This window comes from Vicugna pacos, chromosome 21, assembly GCF_048564905.1.
Source record: "Vicugna pacos chromosome 21, VicPac4, whole genome shotgun sequence".
NCBI lineage: Eukaryota > Metazoa > Chordata > Mammalia > Artiodactyla > Camelidae > Vicugna > Vicugna pacos.
In genome coordinates, this window is record NC_133007.1 from 19,717,045 (window position 1) to 19,736,657 (window position 19,613).

Sequence of the window (19,613 nt, forward strand, 5' to 3'; positions counted from 1 at the left end):
TTCAGTTTGAAATCACTAATGTGAGTCATCCAGTGAAAGGATTGTCTTCCTCTGAACCCTTAATTAAAATTTCACCGAGGCATTTCCAATGATTTTATTTCAAAACAAGTTTTTCTTTGTAAAACCAAAGGATGACAAGGTTGGGGGTGAGCTGAGAAGAGATAAGGATCACTTCTTGTTAACAAGCATTAATGTCATGTAACCAGGAAAACTGCCTGGTGGGCGGTCAAATAGAGCCAGGGACTGAGCTGAAATCATAAACACATTAGGAAGTTTTATTATCTGGGTGGAATTGTTTTTGACATAAATGAATGTCAGATACATTGAAATCTACTTTTTAACGGGAAAAATAAAATGGTAGGTTTGAGCTTTTGTTTTATTTGGTTTTCCATTTGTTTGTTTTCATTCCCACAATTGCATGTGTTGCTATGATGCAGAGGAAGCAGAGACGGGGAATGAAGCAGCATTCCAGTAACTCTGAAAGAGAAAAACAAACGTAGTAACACTGTTTATTACTACAAAATGAGTAAAGCGTTTCAAGTGGTTGGGACTTCAGCATCAGTCAACCCTTCAGCTTTTAGACTTTTACTATCTTATAAGAAGGGAGACAGTAACTGTATTCATTCTCTGTGTTCTCTCAAACTCCTAACTCAACCAAATGGACTTCCTGACTTACGTACCGTAACATTTTAATGTCCTATAATTTGAACCTATGCTAAACCACAGAAAGAAGTATTTTCCAAAGCACTGCTTTTCCTTTCTCCCTTCCATCCCCAGGGCAAGCATGAGGAGAAGAGTAACGTGAAGTTCTGGTATGCTGCTCTACCGTAAGGAAGTGGAATACGATTTTCTATAGGCAATGTTATAAATAGTAGCTGATTTCTAGATTATCTCACAGAAAAACAACTTAAATAGTGATACAGATAAAATCATACTAGGGTTCTGATTTATTCTGGTTTGAAAAGGCTTCTGTGGGATGTCTTTTTGAGAATTTAATCAGAATTTAGAGACACCATTTTTACGGGAAAAAGCATCCTATAAAAGTTAGCAAAAGAAAAATGGGAAACAGATTGAGTTTGTAAGCTAAGATGCCATCTTCTCACATAGAGAGTCTTTGAAGGCATCTTTCAATAGTTTCACCTCATTTTTGTTTTCATACCAATTTTGCTGAAGGCTGTGTACAGTACAGAGGTTCCTCCATCATCCTTCCCTCCCTCAGGAAGGGGAGGCAGAGTGAGCAGTCTTCATCCAACACGGCTTTCTGCTCCCCTTAATCACACTTTACACTCAGGTAGTACAGAACCACTTTTACATCCCTTCAAACAATATGCACATTCTTCTCTTTCTACTTAGAAATCCCATCCTTTTCCTGTCCATTTGGCTAAAAGCTGTTCCACCCTTGCCTCTTCTGAGAAGCCCCCTGACTCACCCTTTTGGACACCGGGGTCCTCCACCAGTGCTCTGTTGCTCTCTGGGCATCATCTTCTTGAATAGCTGCTTGGAATTGTTTGCAAGTTTGAGGGTATAAGAACCTTGCAGGCAAGGACCAAACCCTGTGAATGTGTGGTGTGTTTACTGTGTACTAATGACACAGTAAACGTGACCAAGGAGGAAAGTAGTAACGAATAAATGAAGTTTAAAAATGCTCAACCCCTTCATTCAAATGACTTCTTCATGTCCAACTTGCTCTTTCCCTAGGAATCAATTACAAATATCTCTCTGCCTTTTTATAAAAGCAAGTGGCTCAAATGGAGCAAAAGAGTAAAAGGATAAAGAAACAGAACTTGAGAGGGGGAGAAAAAGGCAAAACAAAAATCTAAAGAATCAACTGAAAATACAAGCATAGAGAAACATTCATAAAACAGATCATCTTTATCTAAATATTGCTGAGTGAACTATTGGGTCAAGGTTGAAACTCAGACAGTTGCTTCATGCCTTCCCCTTATAGGAAGGAGGTGCGGGGCATATGGAGCTAGAAGGAGAGGTATTAGGGATGAAGTTCTTCACGGTCTGGGTGTCCTGATGGAAAAGATCGCCCTGGTGTTTCTGGCTGCAGCGCTGCACCCTAGCCAGCAGAGGGTGACCACACGTATTGCCTGCATCCCTCCCCCTGCACCTCCATGTTGTTTTCTGCATCCTTCAGATAAATATGAAATCGGTAATTCCCGTCTCCAGAGGTAGACTATAGGGGGTGGTGGGTGTTTGAATTCTTAGTAACATGTGAGAAATTTCTGGATGCTTTAGTATGGTACTCCAAGCAAGGGAACTCAGCTTGAATTTGGCTGGGGAAAATGACTATGCAGTTAGAACTAACTGAAGAAGCGGTGTGATGCGCCAAACGCTGTTCGAAGTGACTCACATGTGTGAGCGCATCTCATCATCACAACAAGTTCTGTGAGGATGTACTATTTTATCAGTCTCAATTTCTGGGCAAAAAGCCCTAAGTGTTAGATAGTTTAAGCAGCTTGAGGAGCCTGGGGTCAAAGTGACACGTACTCTTGTTCCCATGGTTTGTATAAGCTCCCTCAGTAGAACAGTCTCAGTGCCAGCCGTAACGTTGTGCTCAGCTGCACTTGCTCTCCTGTAGCGCGGTAGCTGAGTTGGCTCTATCTGGAGGAAAAAAGGAACAGAAGAAGGAAGAAATGAAAAGGAAGAGACACTGGCTAATTCTAAGTCACAGTTTCAAAAATCACACTCATCATAGGTACCTATGACACAGTTCAACACTTACTTTTAACGTTATACAATATAGTTACTTAACTTTTCCCCTTAATATCCATAATTGCTAATCTTATGCATTTTATGTATTTAAATTGTCTCATCACTGTCTCGTGTGAACGGATGAGGAAAGTGTGTTTACGGTGGCAGAACCCTATCTGGCCACAACATGGATCCTATCACAGTTCTTGAAGACTTTGGCTTTGATCACCATTGACTGGGAGATGAATGTTAGCAGCTGCGTGAGGAACAAAAATTAAGATATTTTTAGTTCACTCTGGCAAATATTTCTGAATGTTGACTATGCTGCCAAGCCTTGTGCTATGCATAGGAGTTAGAAGGTATTTAAGACTCAATTCTTACCTGCAAAGAGATCTTATATCCAGTTTGGAAAACAGACACATAAATCAATAACCATAACACAGTATGATAAATCCTATCTTAAAAGTACGTGTAAAGTACCAAGGTGACAGTGAAAGGTCAGCTTTCTGGATCTGCCAGGATACAGTGGCTTGTCTTATGGATTAATATTTAGGATTTGCTTGGTGCTTTTTTGAGTTCAGACTCGTGATAAAATAATGGGTAACTTAGATTAGTTTTCAAATCTGAAACCAGTTGCACCCTAAGATGGAGGAGTGCCTGGAATTCTGACCACATCTATTCACTAAAGTGTTGAAGACAGAAAGGAGTAGCATAATGCTGCTATAACCAGTCCATTGGTAATTAATATGCATCTGTGGAAGGCTTACTGCTTGTAAGATACTACAACAGCCATTGTGGAACAGTGGGCAAGGGGTTGGAAAAAAAATCAAATCCATCCAAAAGAACATTTTATAGAGAAGCAACCATCAGTTTTATAGCTGGAAATGACTGAAGAAAACATCTAGGTTAGCCCTGTCAGTTTATAGATGAAGAAACTGAGGTCTGCCAATAAAACATGATTACTTTTTCAAATATTACATCGAATTAATGGCAGAGCTGGGAGCAGAGCCCTCAGAAGACTGGCAGACAATGCAGTGAGATCCACCTGTGAACTCAAGTCAGGCAGCCTGGGGGTCTGGTCCCATGTCCGTCACATACTGGCCCGGTTATCTTAAGTCAGTTACTTGAATTTCCTATCATTAAATTCTTCATTTGTAAAATGGGAATAATACGATAGAATTCCCCACATATAATGTGAAAGAATGCACACAAAATAACAATTAGGATTAAAATGAGGTACTGCATATGAACCAGGGACATAAGGAAAACTTGACAACTGCTGTTAGAGCTCACGTGTCGCAATTTCCACATTAGTTTTCTTCTGCCACGATCGTGAAATGTAGTTTTGTTCATTTTTATTTCTCTGACACCGAAAGAAAATCTCTTTCTTGGATCTTTATGCTCATGGAGTGCTCTTGTTTCTCCTTACACCTCCTCCTGCAGGGCCAAGGAGATCAAGCTCAAGTTGGGGATTCTCCTCCAGAAGCCGGAGTCTGCTGTTGACCTTGTCATTCCGTACAACAGCGAGAAGCCGGAGAAGCCAGCCAGGCCCCAGAGGTGAGCCATCATTGCGGATTCCACCCTTCTCCCCTAGAGGATGGCTATTTTTAAAGGGCACAGACGCCCTCCCCCTTCAGTTACTCATTGAAGATCATAAGCGTCCTCAGGGAGTTGCTCTGTACATAGGATTTTTTTTTAACTCTCCTGTATATGGAGCAAAATATTGTTTACTGGCAGGATACTTACAAAATATAGGGCCCCGCCTTGTGATATGCTTGGAGAGACAGACCATATCTTATAAAATGGTACCATCCATTTCATCCATCATTTACGCTACGGAAGTGCGGTAGAAAATACCTGTTCACTTGCTGCCCTTGGGCCAGGTAACCATTATGATCCCTGGATGCCCACCTGCGAAGGAAGTATCCAAGGCTGCTTCCTCAGCAGGGAGACACAAGTGGGAGCATTTCCCTCAAGAAATGGCTCAGATCAAGGCAGAAAATTCACACCTGATAGTTTCTTCTACAAGATACTGTTCCTTCAGGGGTCAGCAGAGAAACAGAAGGCTGGTCCTTGAAGGAGAAGTGAATACTTGACAAGATGCTTCTACTTAATGCACATCAAGCACTTTTTCCCCCGATCCATACATTGCTATTCCTGACAGTCCCCTCTCGCGTTTCCCCCCCACCCTTCTATCCACATAGGCTGTGGGGAAGCTGTAATTCCAAAGATCGAGATGTTATGGCAGTAAATCCAGCCCACAATTTTGCACTGATTAACTTAATGACACTACTCATAGCATTCACGGTGTTTACCATCGCTCTGCTTCCTACACAGCCTGTCACTGCATCCTTGTGTCACAGCCTAGACGAATACACCCCACCTTCCCTTTAAAACAGAGACACTCCTAAAAATCAAGACGAGAAAGTGGGAAGACAAAAAGCCAAATGTGCTCAGAGTCCTTTACTCTGCTACCTTAAGGCTTTGAGGAGATCACAGAAGTGTGGCTAAAAAAGACAGGAATCCCTTTTAACCTCCATTTTTTTTTTAAATCTAACGTTTGTATCAATTGGCCGATCTTTTTCTCCAAATGACCTTCATATTAATACAGCCAGGTTAGTTGGGAGATAGAGAGACGGGCTATTCCTTTTAAATCTTTTTTCATCAACCTAAGTGGATATGTTCATTCTCCTCCTTTTATTACTTCAAAGTGAACCCACACCGGAAGTGAGGCATAATTGAGTTTTCTGCATTGAGAAAAGGGAAGCTAATTCACTGTAGAGCGGCAGACACCAGGCACTGGTCGGGAATAGGAACCACATTTCATTACAGCAAAAGATCAAAAAGTCTATTTATTTTGAAATAAACAGCGTGGCGGTTACTGATCTGTTGGAATTAACTTAAAAGAATAAACATAGTGCTACATTTCCTGCTTTGATTCTCTGCTTTAATATTGCACCCAGACACTAGAACTATTTGGCTTAACAGGGATTCAGAGAGAAGTAGTTTTGGAAGAAAAGCTGGGGCTGACATTTATTAGATTGTTTTCTACTCTTGTCTTCCATCCCCTTTCCTCTTCCCCAACTTTGAATTGTTTTGGAAAAAAAAATCTTTCTTATCCATAGAGAATATTTGTGTCCCTACTACGTTTTTAACAGTGATCACTCTAAAGGTTTCCCATCCTTTTCCACACCCCTCAACCCCATCTCACCTCTTCATAATTGGCAAATTTCCATGCCTTGTAACTAGAAGACTGTGTTCTGCATGAGCTCAGTTGATTTCTCTTCTCCCCGCTTTAAAGTTCCTCTGTATTTTTTACCCATATCCTTCTCAAGGACAAGGAAATAAACCTCAGAGGAGAAAACAGACCTTCCCCAGGCTAAAGGTATTTTTAACTCCTCTCATCTTTTAAAAAAAAGAAATCCCCCTTTTAAAAGAAAAACATCTTCTACTTTAAAAATATATTTTTATTTTTATCTTTAGAAGAAAAATGAACCAATAAAAAAAAGTAGGAAAAAGTTGCCTCTATCCCGGCTGCCCAAAGCCAGCTTCTGTGACCATTTTAGTGTTCTTAATTACTCGTTTCCCCTCTGGACTCTTTCCTTAGGAACAAATAATTATCCATGTTCCACTATGAAAAACACCCTCCCAGCCCCTCACCCCATCTACTCCTGTCCTTTCCTCTTGCTTTCATTGGTTACCTCTAGAAATGGAAAGTAGCTGCTTTCAGTTTCTTCTTTAATTCCTTTCATCAGGTTGAAACCTTACTCCCTCACTGAAACTATCGCTAAGGGCTCACCCCTGACTCACGGGCAGCTTTGGACTTGGCTTACCAGTTGGTCTCCTTAAAACTTTCTTCTTTAACTTCCAACCTTGAATCCTCCCCCTGCCTTCTCTCTCTAAGGGCTCCCACTTTTGCCCACCCTCTGTATGTGAGCATTCTCTAAGGCCCTACTGTAGGTCTCCATAATGACCAATAAACATGTTATAAAACCGCATACATTTAGTAATAAGCATTATCACAGGTTATAATATAATCGATTGCAAAACGCTCAGGAGCTGATGTAGACATTTTTAATAGTTTCTTTTCTCCCTGTTGATGTCACTAATGTTTAACTACATTTTTGTTGTTGTTTTGCCACCTTGTAACTCTGCAATGACCTCCATGCATAAACGGTCCCTAGCCTGTGCACAGGGAGGGCCATTACATAGGGTGGTCCTACACGCACTCTGACCTGGTAAACTGCAGAGCGAGCCTTGCTGTGAGGATGAAAGGTGGATGCACAATGACTGGCCCACAGATAGACATTGAAAAGCAGCAGGTGTGTTTGTCTGCATCCCCATCGATGGTGCCCAGGTCACCGTTGGCCGTGGGATGAGGGTTCAATAAATATCCATGAACTTGAGTCTGGCCATGAGCAGATGCACTGCAGGAGAGGAAGAGGGACCTGAGCAGGCACTCAAGTGCATTAAATAAATTGGATTTCACTTTCCTTGTGAAGAGCAAGACCATGTGAGAACATTATCAAGAGTTTAAATATTTGCCAGGGAGTGTGTAATTTAAAAAAAAAAGAAGAAGAAGAAAGAAAATAAAGGAGACAACCACTGATGCTGTCACACTTTCCCGTGGTTACAGCTAGTAGGTGCCAGACTTGCTTATAGTGGCAGTTCTGATTCATGGTGCTAAAATTCTTGTACTCTACATTTTGGGTTATTTGTGGCTTTCATCAACCGACTAACTCTGGACAAACTGAACCATTGTTAATTCACATATTAGTCTGACATGCACATTTCGGGGTGGATCCAGGCTGCAGGGAATGCGCCACTGGACAGGGTGGAATGGGGAAAGTTCTCCGTGACTGACAAGCTCTTATTACCTCTAGGCAGTGAGTGCATCACCACCATGTAAGAAATTCAACAAGTAGGTGTGGTGAGAGAACGGTAAAGGGAGAGAGCACTTCCAGTTGAGATTGTCACTCCCTGGAGCAAGGGGCTCTTACAGAGACCGTTGCAAAACACACATTTAATCATCTCTATGCATGTTTATTTTGCCTTTCATTTGGACTGGCTCCCTCCCTTTCTCCACACCCTCACACAGAAACCCCGTGCCCGCTCTCTGTGGTCAGCAACGACCTTGCAAACCAGGATACGTATTGGTCATTTAGACTGCATCTATCTTATTTCAAAGAAGTCAGACTTAATGGCAAATTCTAAGAATCAGGACAGGATGAATCTGTGGCACTTCCTGGGCTTGTAATCAGAATGCTGGGCTTCGTGCTGTGGGGGATGTGTTCTCCTTGACTGTGTCCTTGAATTGATCTGGACTAATATTACCCCCAAGCGAGCTCTGCACATGTCCTTTGCGGGAATTTAATCTTGGCTGTGATGTGCTGCTGATATTGTCCATTAGCCTGGTTCTAACAAGACCGTTTGGGGCAAACTGCATCTGGTAACATGCTTAAGCTGGGTGCACCTGCTCATGTCATTTCTTCTTCCTGTGTCCCTCTGCACTAACCAGAGGAAATGGGGGCAGTAAGGTGATTTCATTTTATGAGAATCTTTATAAAATCAGAGAGAGATTCAGTCTTCCCCTTGCCAGTTGTTGAATGTCTTGTTGTTTCTATCAACAATCAATAAAGACTGGTGGGTGTCATCTGCAAAACATTGAACCTACTGTAGTGAAGAAATTAAGATGTGTAAAGCTGTGTGCTGAAAATGTTGGTACAAAATAATATATACATAGGAAAAGGTCTCAGCATGGGGCAATATAGAAGATCCAAAAGGAGTTACTGACCTCTAAAAGATAGCTGCTTTCCTGGTTAGAAATAAAATTAGGTAGAAAAATACAAGGACATTCCCTGTAACCCCTTCTTCATGTTACCTCTCCTCCTGTTGCTTTATACTAATGAGAAGAAAACGGGAAGAGAGAAGGTAGTTCATGCATTAAAAATAAATTTCCAAATGTGCTTGTAAAATGGTTGCTTCTACATGAAATTTTGTTAAGAAATTAAAAAAAAATTTCAAGGAATTAGGGTTGAGTTTTTGATCAAGGATACTTATATCTCTAGCCAGGAAAATGAAATCATTTGATACCATTAATTCACTAGGTTTGTTACTCTCATTTTTGGCATGTTTTAACCTTCAAATGGTAAAAACATAAAACTTTATGAAAAATCATGTCATTAAGACTCAAAGTCTGGATATGTTCTGTCATGAGGAATAAAGAAACAAAGGAATTATTCACAGTACTTTAGCAAAAAAAAAAAAAATCTACTACCATCTTGGACTCTGTGCACAAATGAAGTAAGGCTGAATCTGCACCTGGAGAGCAAAGTCAGAAGTCGAATCAGCAATTATCAATCTCACTGCTAATCTAAGTAATTAAAATTCTTAGACATTATCTTTTAAAAACCAGAAGCAGGAGTTTTTCTGGGTTGTCTGAACAGTAGATGAACAAGCTAAGTGCTAAGGAAATTCCAATTTAGGAAAAGCACCTTCATTGGCCTTACTGTTCTAGTAAATGCCTTATTAGTCTGTTTTGATTTGACGGCGAAGAACTCACATCATCACACAAGAGTCAGAGCAGGGTGAGCTCCAGGAGAGCAGAGTCAGCCATTTTTCCCAGACAGCACCAGCCCGATTTGACACACTCCTGCCGCGAGACAAAAATTGGTGGTTAAAATGAAAAGGCTGCAGGGTTTTTCCATATATAAATATTAAAGCAAAAACAGCCTAAGGGGAAATTATATGTTGACTGTTACCTTCTCCTTTCGAATCAGCAACCGGATCATATGTGTACAACATTCTTACGCACGAGGTCTAACCACTTTTCTACTCAGAAAGATTGAATCTTTTAAAAATCATTGTCTTGTTTGAATTGAGTAGGACAATGCACACAGATTTTTGAAAATGGAGACTGATCACACCCACAACATGAGGTGGATTCACACCTTGCGTCTTCCATCAGCCCCAGTGACACAGTGCTGGACTGTGGATGTGGAATCAGATGCCCTTGGCTGTATTAAGTCAGGTGATCAAAGCACAGCCCTGGTGAACCGGGAAACATGAGTTCAATCCCTGTAATGGGACAACTGGATTTTATGCATTTGGGAAAAAAAGACCACAATTAGAGGCACGGTCATGGGGTATTCAAGAATATCAAGATGTAGCTTCATGACAAAAAAACTCTACTTCTAAAAAGGGACAGGGCCAACCAAATGGTTCAACAAGAGGTGGAAATATGCAAGATAGCTGTATGAAAGCAAACCTCGCTCATTAAGCCCACTTGTTAAGGGAAAAACTCCAACTCCCTTGTGCTGAGGATGAGTTATCGGTTGTAGCATCTCAAAGAAAAGCAGGTCCCAGTCATTGTTGGCGTATGTGGTTAACTCCCTTTTTATGGCTGTCACCTTTTTCTTTCTTAATGCTTGATTTAGACCCTCGCTGGAGGAGGTTCTGCAGTGGCGTGAGTCCCTGGATAAACTCCTGCAGAACAACTGTAAGTCTGAATTATCTCTTGTAAAGATCAAGGGGCGGACAGAGGCAGAACACACCTTTGGGGGTGCCCATGGCCTTCTTCCCCAGTTTTGACACTTGTTCAGTTTTGGAAGGATGCCAAGGGAATACGAAAACAGGGTGTCCTGAGGACTCATGAGTGCAGGTTGTGTTCCCATCTGTTTAGTTTTGTGGCTTGGGAGGAAATTTTTCTCTTTACGGTTTTTATTTAATTCAGTTTGAACCAGATTTAAACTAGGAGCTGGGATGATTTCAAAAGAGGGGCAAAGATAAATGAAACTCAGACTTTGAACTCAAAGAATTAACAGCTTCCTGAGAAAGATAGCCATGTAAGCAAACAATTCCAACAACAACAAAACCCCAGAAAGTGAACTTGTCTCTCATAATAGTAAAAATCCTCAACGGCAGGTGAAAGATACTGGGTAAAGACTACCTTGAATATGAAGCAATATTTGAGTTGGGTTTTGAATAAAGATTAATTTTAAAGTGGATATGAATGATAATGATGAAAGTCAGCATTTATTGAGTGTCAACTGAAAGTTGAAAGTTATGTTTTATTTGGCGGGAGGACTCGAGCCGGGATGACAGCCTCTCAGATGGTGCTGAGGGACTGCTCCGAAGAGCTAGGGGAGGAGCTAGGATATAGAGGAGCTTTACAACAAAGACCAGGTAGTTGGAACATTAGAAGATTACTTGTTATGGTTTGCAGTAGTTTTTGTTCACATGAGCTATTATTATGTTCAGTGTCATGTGAGAGCCTTACACAAGTTATTTAACCCTTCTAACAACCCTGTCAGGTAGGTTCCATTAGTACCCCCATTTAACAGATGTGGCCACTGAGGCTCAGGGAGGTTAGATTACTTGCCCAAGTTACTGCAGTAACATGGTGTGTGAGATTTCACCTCCAGACAACCTTGACTCTAAAGCCCCTGCTTTGAAACTGAAAACTATATCATGATACTTGTCAATGATCCATGTCTCACTATCTCTCCCCTAGGAGAAAAGATTTGCGCTAATCTGCTTCTCAGTCTTTTCCCTTTCCACCAGTCTGACTTGGGTTTGCCTTACACTCCTTTTATTTTTAAAGTGGTTTTACAGGTGGTTTCATTTTGTTCTTTAGCAGGGCTGTTACTGTATTGTACACGGATGTCAACAGTGACATCATTCATTAGGGCCAGCTCTGGGGTCACAGTGTGGGTCACAACCCAGTGTTTCCACTAGACCAGAGGATCGGGTGGATTTCCCCCGCTCCCTAGGAACAGGGCGCCTGAAGAGGTGTGTTGAGAGGTTATGTTGAGGCTCTGTGCAGGCTCAGGAAGGAAGAATGTAGGATTTATCAGGGCTGTGTACCAGGAGCTCTACTGGGCCATGGAGTGGGCAGGGGAATAGCACGGGGCAAAGAAGACATGTGTGTTCCTCACAGAACAGAGACATTTGGCCCAGAGTAGACCTGACTCTGATCTAAGAGGACGTCCTCAGGAGTAATGGGAATCAGCAGAGAGCATCTCTGAGGAATGGACCAGTAGAAAATGAGCAGTTAAGGAGGTGAAAGCATCTGGGGAGTGGCGTTAGCGGGTCCTAGGAAAAGATCCTCCAGAGAATCGTTAAAATCCGGATAAGAGAAAGAACAGCTTTAAACATCTCCCAGGCTGATAGAGTATAAAGCTATTTTAGGAGTCTTGCTTTAAAGTCCACACATTGATGAAAAGTCTTGAAATAATATCATGGGATTCAATGGGAGCGATGAAGCCTGTCCCCAGGAAATAGACTCAGGGCACTGGAAAGTTGTTTTCCAAGATCATTCCCTGGAAAAGATGACTTGGTAAAAGTTAACATTGTTGAGGGATCCTGGCATGTATCCTCAGGTCATAGGTAACAATGAGGGGGTCTCTACCTTTTTCAAAGGCTCAGAGAGGGTGATTCAGAAAGGGTGATTCATAGATAACAATGTTGGGAGGTCTCTACCTTTTTCAAAGTCTCAGAAAGGGTGATTACAGGCCTGACTCACCATGTTGTGGGGAAATGGGGCTAATGAGAATAAATTGGCCCCGGACTTATTCTGTGAAGTTATTGCTTCCTCCGTGATCTTAGATGTGATTGTGTGGGAACTGGTAAAACTTCATTCCTGTGTCAATTCCCGGCAGCTAGAAAGTGCCTGGAATTTTTTTTTTTTTTCCATTTCAACAGAGGCTTCCTGACACCCTTTGTTTAAGAAACAATGAAGGCTTTAAAGATGACAGACAGACAGAGAACTCGGTCTTATTTCTTCTTTCAGCATACACCATTGACCACCGTGTCACTGAATTATAACAATTAGTGCAGAAATATAGTCGGAAATATGGGCAGAGAGCGAGCGGGAAATACACCTGATCTTACCCACGTAAAGGTTATCAAATGGCCTTAAAGTAGTTCTTCTAGCTAGGTTTCTAGAGAAAACTGTTTATCATACTTACCATTGCTCCCTGATGTATTTTTAGGTGTTGATCAATTAAAAAAAATACTCTTAGGTTAAGGACAGGGAAAGAGGATTAAAATGCAAAGTGTCTTGTTTGGATCCAGAAATCACTGGTGACCCTAATCCAAGTTGATTATGACTTAGTCACTCTGTTTCTTTAGAAGTGAATATAGTTGCAGGGGAATGTGAGGGGCTTGAAGACAATAAAAACGTATAGAAGGAAAATTGAAAAAAGGACAACTGTATATTTCTGGTTTAATCATCACATTTTGTGCAAATTGTATGAAATCAATGCATTAGGCAATGACTAATGAATGAAAATCTATTAAAAAAAGGGATAGACTGGGATTTCAAAATTGTAGAACAGATAAACAAGATTACACTGTATAGCACAGGGAAATATACACAAAATGTTATGATAAATCACAGAGAAAAAAATGTGACAATGAGTGTGTATATGTCCATGTATGACTGAAAAATTGTACTGAACACTGGAATTTGACACAACACTGTAAAATGATTATGAATCAATAAAAATGTAAAAAAAAAAGAGTAGGGAGAAATATTCAAGGGAAAGGGAAACAGATTGAAATTAGGTCAAAGGAAATGAATTCAGTACACAAATATGTTCTCCAAGTAGAACTAATGAATTGCAGAAGTATCTCCTGATGGGGAGCAAGTGAGAGGAAAAGTGGGCCCTGATGTACTGGTGACAGTCAATCCAGCTTCTGCCCTGGGAGGCAAATGACACACCATGAACGCCTGTAATTGTGATATTGTCTGTGGAAAACTAGAATTTTCTTTCCTTTAGAAATATACTTTCCTTAGATAGTAAATGGACATGGATTCTCTCTCAATACATACCCATTTGTTAGAATTGGGGCTAAAATGCATACATATAGTCAGCTTTAAAAGGAAGAAAATATTGGTGGGGGAGGGTATAGCTCAGTGGTAGAGCACATGCTTAACATGCATGAGGTCCTGGGTTCAATCGCCAGTACCTCCATTAAAAAAACAAGGAAGAAAGTATTGAAGATATAGAGTGATGTTTCCTCTGTTCCTCTCCAGTGCCTTTCTAAATCCCAACCTTGTCTTTTACCATTTTGGAGGTTAGAGCTGTAGAGGGGTAGGAAAGAAAAAAAAAAGGCAGATCCAAGAATCTCATATATATACTCAACATATATAAACTCAATAGGGTTTCAACTCAAGAAAATCAAATATATATATGTGTGTATATATATATATACATACATATATATATATATATACACACATATATATATTTGTTTATAAATGTATAAAGATATATATATTTAAATTATAAGCTGAAATATTTTCCACATGAGCTACATTTATCTACTCTTAACACAGAATCACAATAGTTATAATTACATTAAATTTAATGTTTTAAAGACTAATGTATAATTGATAGGCATTGTAACTGCTCTGCATGTGGTAGCTCCATCCATCCCCTTCCCACTCCTCCTCCAGGTCTCTGACTGTCACTTCCTCATGGAGGCCTTCCCTAAACCTGACCCACAGTGAGGTCAGGACCCTGCTGTTACTCTGATACTATATTTCATATAGTTTTATTTTGTTGCATAATTGTGTGTGTGTTTTTCTTCACTTTTCTTCTATATCTCCCCCATAATCTATAAGCTCCATCAGGGCAGGAACCATCTCAATTTTATTTACCATAGTTCCTGGAACATGATATTTTCTTAAAAATCATCTGTAGAAAGAAAAAGAAGACTAAATAGCTTATACATGATAATCAACATTAAATTATTTATACTGCCAAATCAAGTTTTAAATGTATTTTTTTTTCTTTTTTGGTAATTGCTAAGCATCGCGAATGGCAATAGTGTTCACAGTATTCCTTGATGTCATATGCAGGCAAACCTTCATCACCCAAACACAGACTGCTTTGCATTTGAATCCCAGCTCTGCCACTTACTAGCTGGTTAGGTAACAGCCTCTGACCTTTATAAAATAAGATACAGCATCACCTGCCCGTTAAGTTGGTGGTGAGGAGCAAATGAGTTATCTTTTGTAAAGTTATTACACACATGGCATGTATAGTAAATAAACCCGCATTACAAAGTGAGATAGTGTTGATAGACAGACAGACAGGGTGAATGCATTTCCTCCAATACCTTTTTCCCTTGCTAGATGGACTTGCCAGCTTCAAAAGTTTCCTGAAGTCTGAATTCAGTGAGGAAAACCTCGAGTTCTGGCTGGCCTGTGAGGATTACAAGAAGATCAAGTGCCCTGTCAAGATGGCTGAGAAGGCAAAGAAAATTTATGAAGAATTCATCCAGACAGAGGCTCCTAACGAGGTTGGTTCTGGTGGGTAGGTGGGGGAGTGTGGCGAGTGGAGTTCAGCTCAATAACTTCCCAGGAAGGATTTCCATCTGCAGTACAGTTTTGCAGCAAAAGGCAATTTGAGAGTGAGCCACCTTTCTTAAGCACCTACTGAGTGCAAAGGCAGAGCAGCATGGTCAAGCAGATACGAACTTGAATCCTCTTTAGACCACGTTCTAGCAACATGGGTCTCACTTCAGGAGCATGCAGTTGCAAGTGGAAATGATACTAGTGGTATCATCTTGGATGCATTACTGAGCCTCTCTGAACTTAGTTTCTTTCTTTGTGAAAATGAGGCTACTGAAGACTATTTTGCAAGGTTGTTGTAAGGAGGAAATTAAACAGTGGATGTGAAAATACACATCTCAGGGTTGGAACTAATTAATGCCTAATGAATGTTCCTACCACTTAATCTTTTCTTTCCTCCTTTTCCCCTTCCCCACTTTTCCCTTTCTTTTTTCTTTTTTTCTTTTTGGTAGAAACTCTTTTTCCCTCTATTCTCCCTTATTCTTTTGTTTCCCCCAGGCCTTTTCCATTTATAGTCTAGTCAACACTCAACAGGGTTTCTACTCAAGAAAATCAATTATTATAAGATAACAGTAACAGAGATGTCAGAAGAGAATATGCCATTAATTGACAACACACTTAAGATGTGTGTTGATTTCAAAGCAGCTTTGTGGTAGAGTATCTGTTCTTTGCTATTTGTGAAAATGAATTGAAAAGACTTTTTGTGGAATCCAAAATGGACTTAGCAAGACCTGTTCATCATGTTTTGATCAGGTCACTAATTTCACATTGTACCCCATAATTCAATCTGAACATCAAATATTTCATCAAGATTTGGGGTCAAGCACAGAGGTGATCTGAGCAAAACCCCTAGGTCAGCAGTAATCAGTTTAAGATGACTTGAGAGGGGAAAACCCCCAGTATCCTTTTCCTCTCACAGGTGCTCTATACTTTTGAGATTCCACCATTTGATATTTATTCCTTTGGTTATGAATTACTCATCACTGATCCTTCCCAAAGGGTAAATATGTTTGAATGGATGGACAAATTATATACTTTAATAATACAGCAGATGAGTTTTCTCCATGACAGAAGAGGTGGAGGTCAGGAGCATGGGAGCATAAACTACAATAGGTAAAGTGGAGGAAGTGAGAGTCCTAGACTGGAACTAGGTTTAGACCTGCCCTGAAAATTATTTTGTAATCCTCTCCAGTTTGCCCCTTCTACTCCTCAGTCTCCCACCCCGTGCACATATGTTAGCTTTCCTCTACTTCCAATACCATTTATGCTGGGCCATTCTTTCTTCTCTCAGTATGGAATCTCTATTTATGATGTTACCAAGGAGATTAATTTGGTATTAACGTTGGCACACATTTCCTGACTTCAACTGATTTCCCACTTCTAACCGTCCTTCCTACCAACTTCATTCCTCTTCACAGAATTCTAGGATTTGTTGCAATATCTGCCAATGGTGGAGACCCATCTGGACTATTGTTAGTTGCTCTGAGCTCTAGGAAAACATTGTTCACCAGGTTCCTTATGAAAACATTGATGGTTATTATGGAAATATGACACATTAAAAATGGAGTTTCAAAATAAATGAAACTTTGGCTGAGTTACTGGAACAAACAAATGGTGGTCCCCATTATAAGGACCTGTGAGCTTTAATTAAAATGCCTTGACCTCCAGTCTCTGAGCCGAGCATCAGAGAGAATGTGAATCTTGCTCCTGGCACTTAACAAGCATTCAGGGAATATTTGTGAGATGAATAATTAAAGATATCCCAATTAAAGACCTTTGTCGATGTGTGACTTTGCATAAGTTTCTAATTAAACCTCTCTAATTCTTAGCTCCCTTAACTATAATCATCTCACATAGATTCAAAAATTCTCCAAATCTTGTATTTTGACCCCAAAATTTACTATTTCATTTTGATGAGTAGCAGATTGACCTATGCAACAAGTTTACCCAGGCAAAGAGTAATCTAAATTTTCTTTCTCTGAATATTCACCTCAGCTCTTTCTAATACCAGGAACTGAAGGAGAGGTACAGTGGTAAAAAAAATTGGGACTAAGGTTTTAAAAAGGGAAATGATCCTGTGTAGTTTAATAAGTAGATAATTCACATATATTGCAAATTGTCAATTGCCCATATTTTAAATTAATGAAAAATAGTTTCTTGGCTCAGCAGTAAACAGATGAGCATGTATCAGAATGATTCGTTAGAGGAGGGCTATGCATATAAAAATAGTAAAATAAGTAGCTGTTGTTTGCTGGCACATACAGTATGTTACAATTTTAAATACATCACTTAAAAAATAAAACTAATAGAGAATTTTATAATTTTTAGAAATTCAACTATTTTGAGTAAGGTCTATATTTAGAAAAGAAAGCATTGCTTTAGTGTGGCTGAGAATACAGAAATATGCATTATAGCCTCACCTCCGTCCCTCACTAGCAGTTTGTGGGCGTGTAACTTAACCTCTTTGGCTCTCGTAGTCTTCACCCGTGAAGGCAGGCATCGGACCGCATCACCTCCAAGGCCGTTCCCAGGGCAGCCTCTGTAGTCACCTACCATCCCTGCATAAAGCACACAGGTCCCGCTCACCTGTGGGAAACCATATCATAGCCTCAACTCGCTTCACCGTGGACCTTTGATCACTCACCGCTCTTGTCTGTTCTGGCCTGGTAATCCCATCACGCCTCTATCCCTGACTCTGTCCTAAAGCTGTGGACAATTCTCTGAGCTCAAATAGCTTTTCTTCAGGAGCAAGAACCTCTAGCAGCTCAGGAGAGAGCTAAAACACTTTCTGATGCTCTAATTCAGAACCACTGGCTGATCTGGATTGTTTCTCTTTTACACTCAGATCCCTTAAAAGTCATTAAAACATACAACGTGATGTACAGCGATTCCTCACAAATGATCCTCAGGCGAGCCCAGGCAGGCTGTATGCTGCACAACGCCAGGGGGCCATTCATGTGGACTCTAACATGAATGGTGTCCCTGTGAGTGGCGCAACATAGTGGCAATGCAGCCAGGACAAATATCTAAGCCACTGCACCTTCCAACACGGCAGTCTCCTGGGTAAAAGCCACACTGCTGGGCTTTTGAATCTTCCCTCTATCACTAAACAGCTTGGGCAAAGCATTTGAATTTCTGTCCCTCAGCTGTAAAATGTACATGTCAATGTCTGTCTTCCCACATTGTAAGATTAAGTGAGTTCCTCAGCACAGTTCTCAGCCCAGTGTCTGGCACAGATTTAGAACTCAATAAACATTAGCTGCCACTTTTATTATTATTGTGCTGGAACCAGGGTATCCTGGTTTGTTTCAGGAAAAGACCAAGTTGCCTTATTCTACTGGAGCCGGGCAAGAGGTCTGGGACCCCTGGCCAGAATTTCTTTCTCCTTCTTCATTCTCCCCAGGAGGTGTGAAACCAAATGCTGTGGTAGGAAGATTGTGGGATTAGGCATCAGGGTACACGGATTCAGATTCTGCTTCTGCCTTCAAATACATTTATTCTCTCCGTGATCTTGAGGAAACCTCTGTCTGCCTATCTATCTATCTATTATCTATCTATCTATCTATCTATCTATCTATCTATCTATCTATCTATCTATCTATCTTTCCCCTACAAAAGGAAAGACTCATTCTTAAGGTTATTGTGCGGATTAAATGAGGTCTGCCCTGTAGCTGCCTGTCTCTAACACTGAGTCTCTAATACTGGTTGGAGCTTAATCTGAATCATGCATTTATTGGAGCACCAGTTGCCTTACCCCACTGCCTGGAAAATAAAAATGATATGGTATTTTTCACTTTCTACCAGTCTCTTCCCCTCATGTGTTCTAGTGGTGGGAAATGCCACTTCCGTCCTCCCTACTCTTCATCAAATCCCACAACCTGGGCTGACTCAGTGACCCTGTTTCCTGGCTCACAGGTGAATATCGATCACTTCACGAAGGACATCACCATGAAGAATCTGGTGGAACCTTCCCCAAGCAGCTTTGATGTGGCCCAGAAAAGAATCTATGCCCTGATGGAAAAGGATTCACTGCCTCGCTTTGTGCACTCTGAGTTTTATCAGGAGCTCATCAAGTAGCAATTTAATCAGGCTGTGAGAACCATCCTGAGAGTTATTTCTTCCATAACAACCCTGTATTGTCCAGCAACCCACTTACCTTCCTATAGCAGGCTTGCTCAAAGGTTCTCAAGCAGGGAAAATCCCCAAGAGTGTTGCCTACTCTTTTGCCACATTGTTTTGGCCTGAATGCCTTCTTTTTCCAGTTTCCTCTTCCTGCCCCCATTCTTAATTAACCAATACTCTTGTATGCTGTTGTGAAATTTAGTCAGAATGACAGAAAAACTCTACCTAAGGAAATGTCAGACAAGAATATGATATCATTGAATGTGGGTCCATCTGCTTTAGGTAACGGATCTCCACCTAAATTGGTGTGAAAAAGAATGTGGATGTGCAAAGACCAGTTTCAAGTGAGATTAATTGATCTCACTTGTTGTTTGAATTCTGATCCAGAAGGTCACCCCTCTTATTATCTCTGAACTTCTTTAGTAATAAA

General features: G+C 40.6%; 1 protein-coding gene and 1 non-coding gene across 2 annotated transcripts in view; both read left to right on the forward strand.

Annotated features, from left to right (window-relative positions):
* Positions 1-19,380, forward strand: part of RGS5 (regulator of G protein signaling 5) — a 39,664-nt gene extending 20,284 nt beyond the window's left edge. Inside the window, exons 2-5 of the mRNA XM_006209036.4 lie at positions 4,144-4,257; positions 10,137-10,198; positions 14,843-15,009; positions 18,977-19,380. Of these exons, the coding sequence (XP_006209098.1) occupies positions 4,144-4,257; positions 10,137-10,198; positions 14,843-15,009; positions 18,977-19,138 (505 nt within the window). The 3' untranslated portion in view covers positions 19,139-19,380. The remainder of the gene's footprint in view (positions 1-4,143; positions 4,258-10,136; positions 10,199-14,842; positions 15,010-18,976) is intronic.
* On the forward strand, positions 13,604-13,676 carry TRNAV-AAC (transfer RNA valine (anticodon AAC)). The gene has a single exon. It is a non-coding gene; the product is annotated as a tRNA-Val (tRNA).
* Positions 19,381-19,613: the final 233 nt, after the last annotated feature.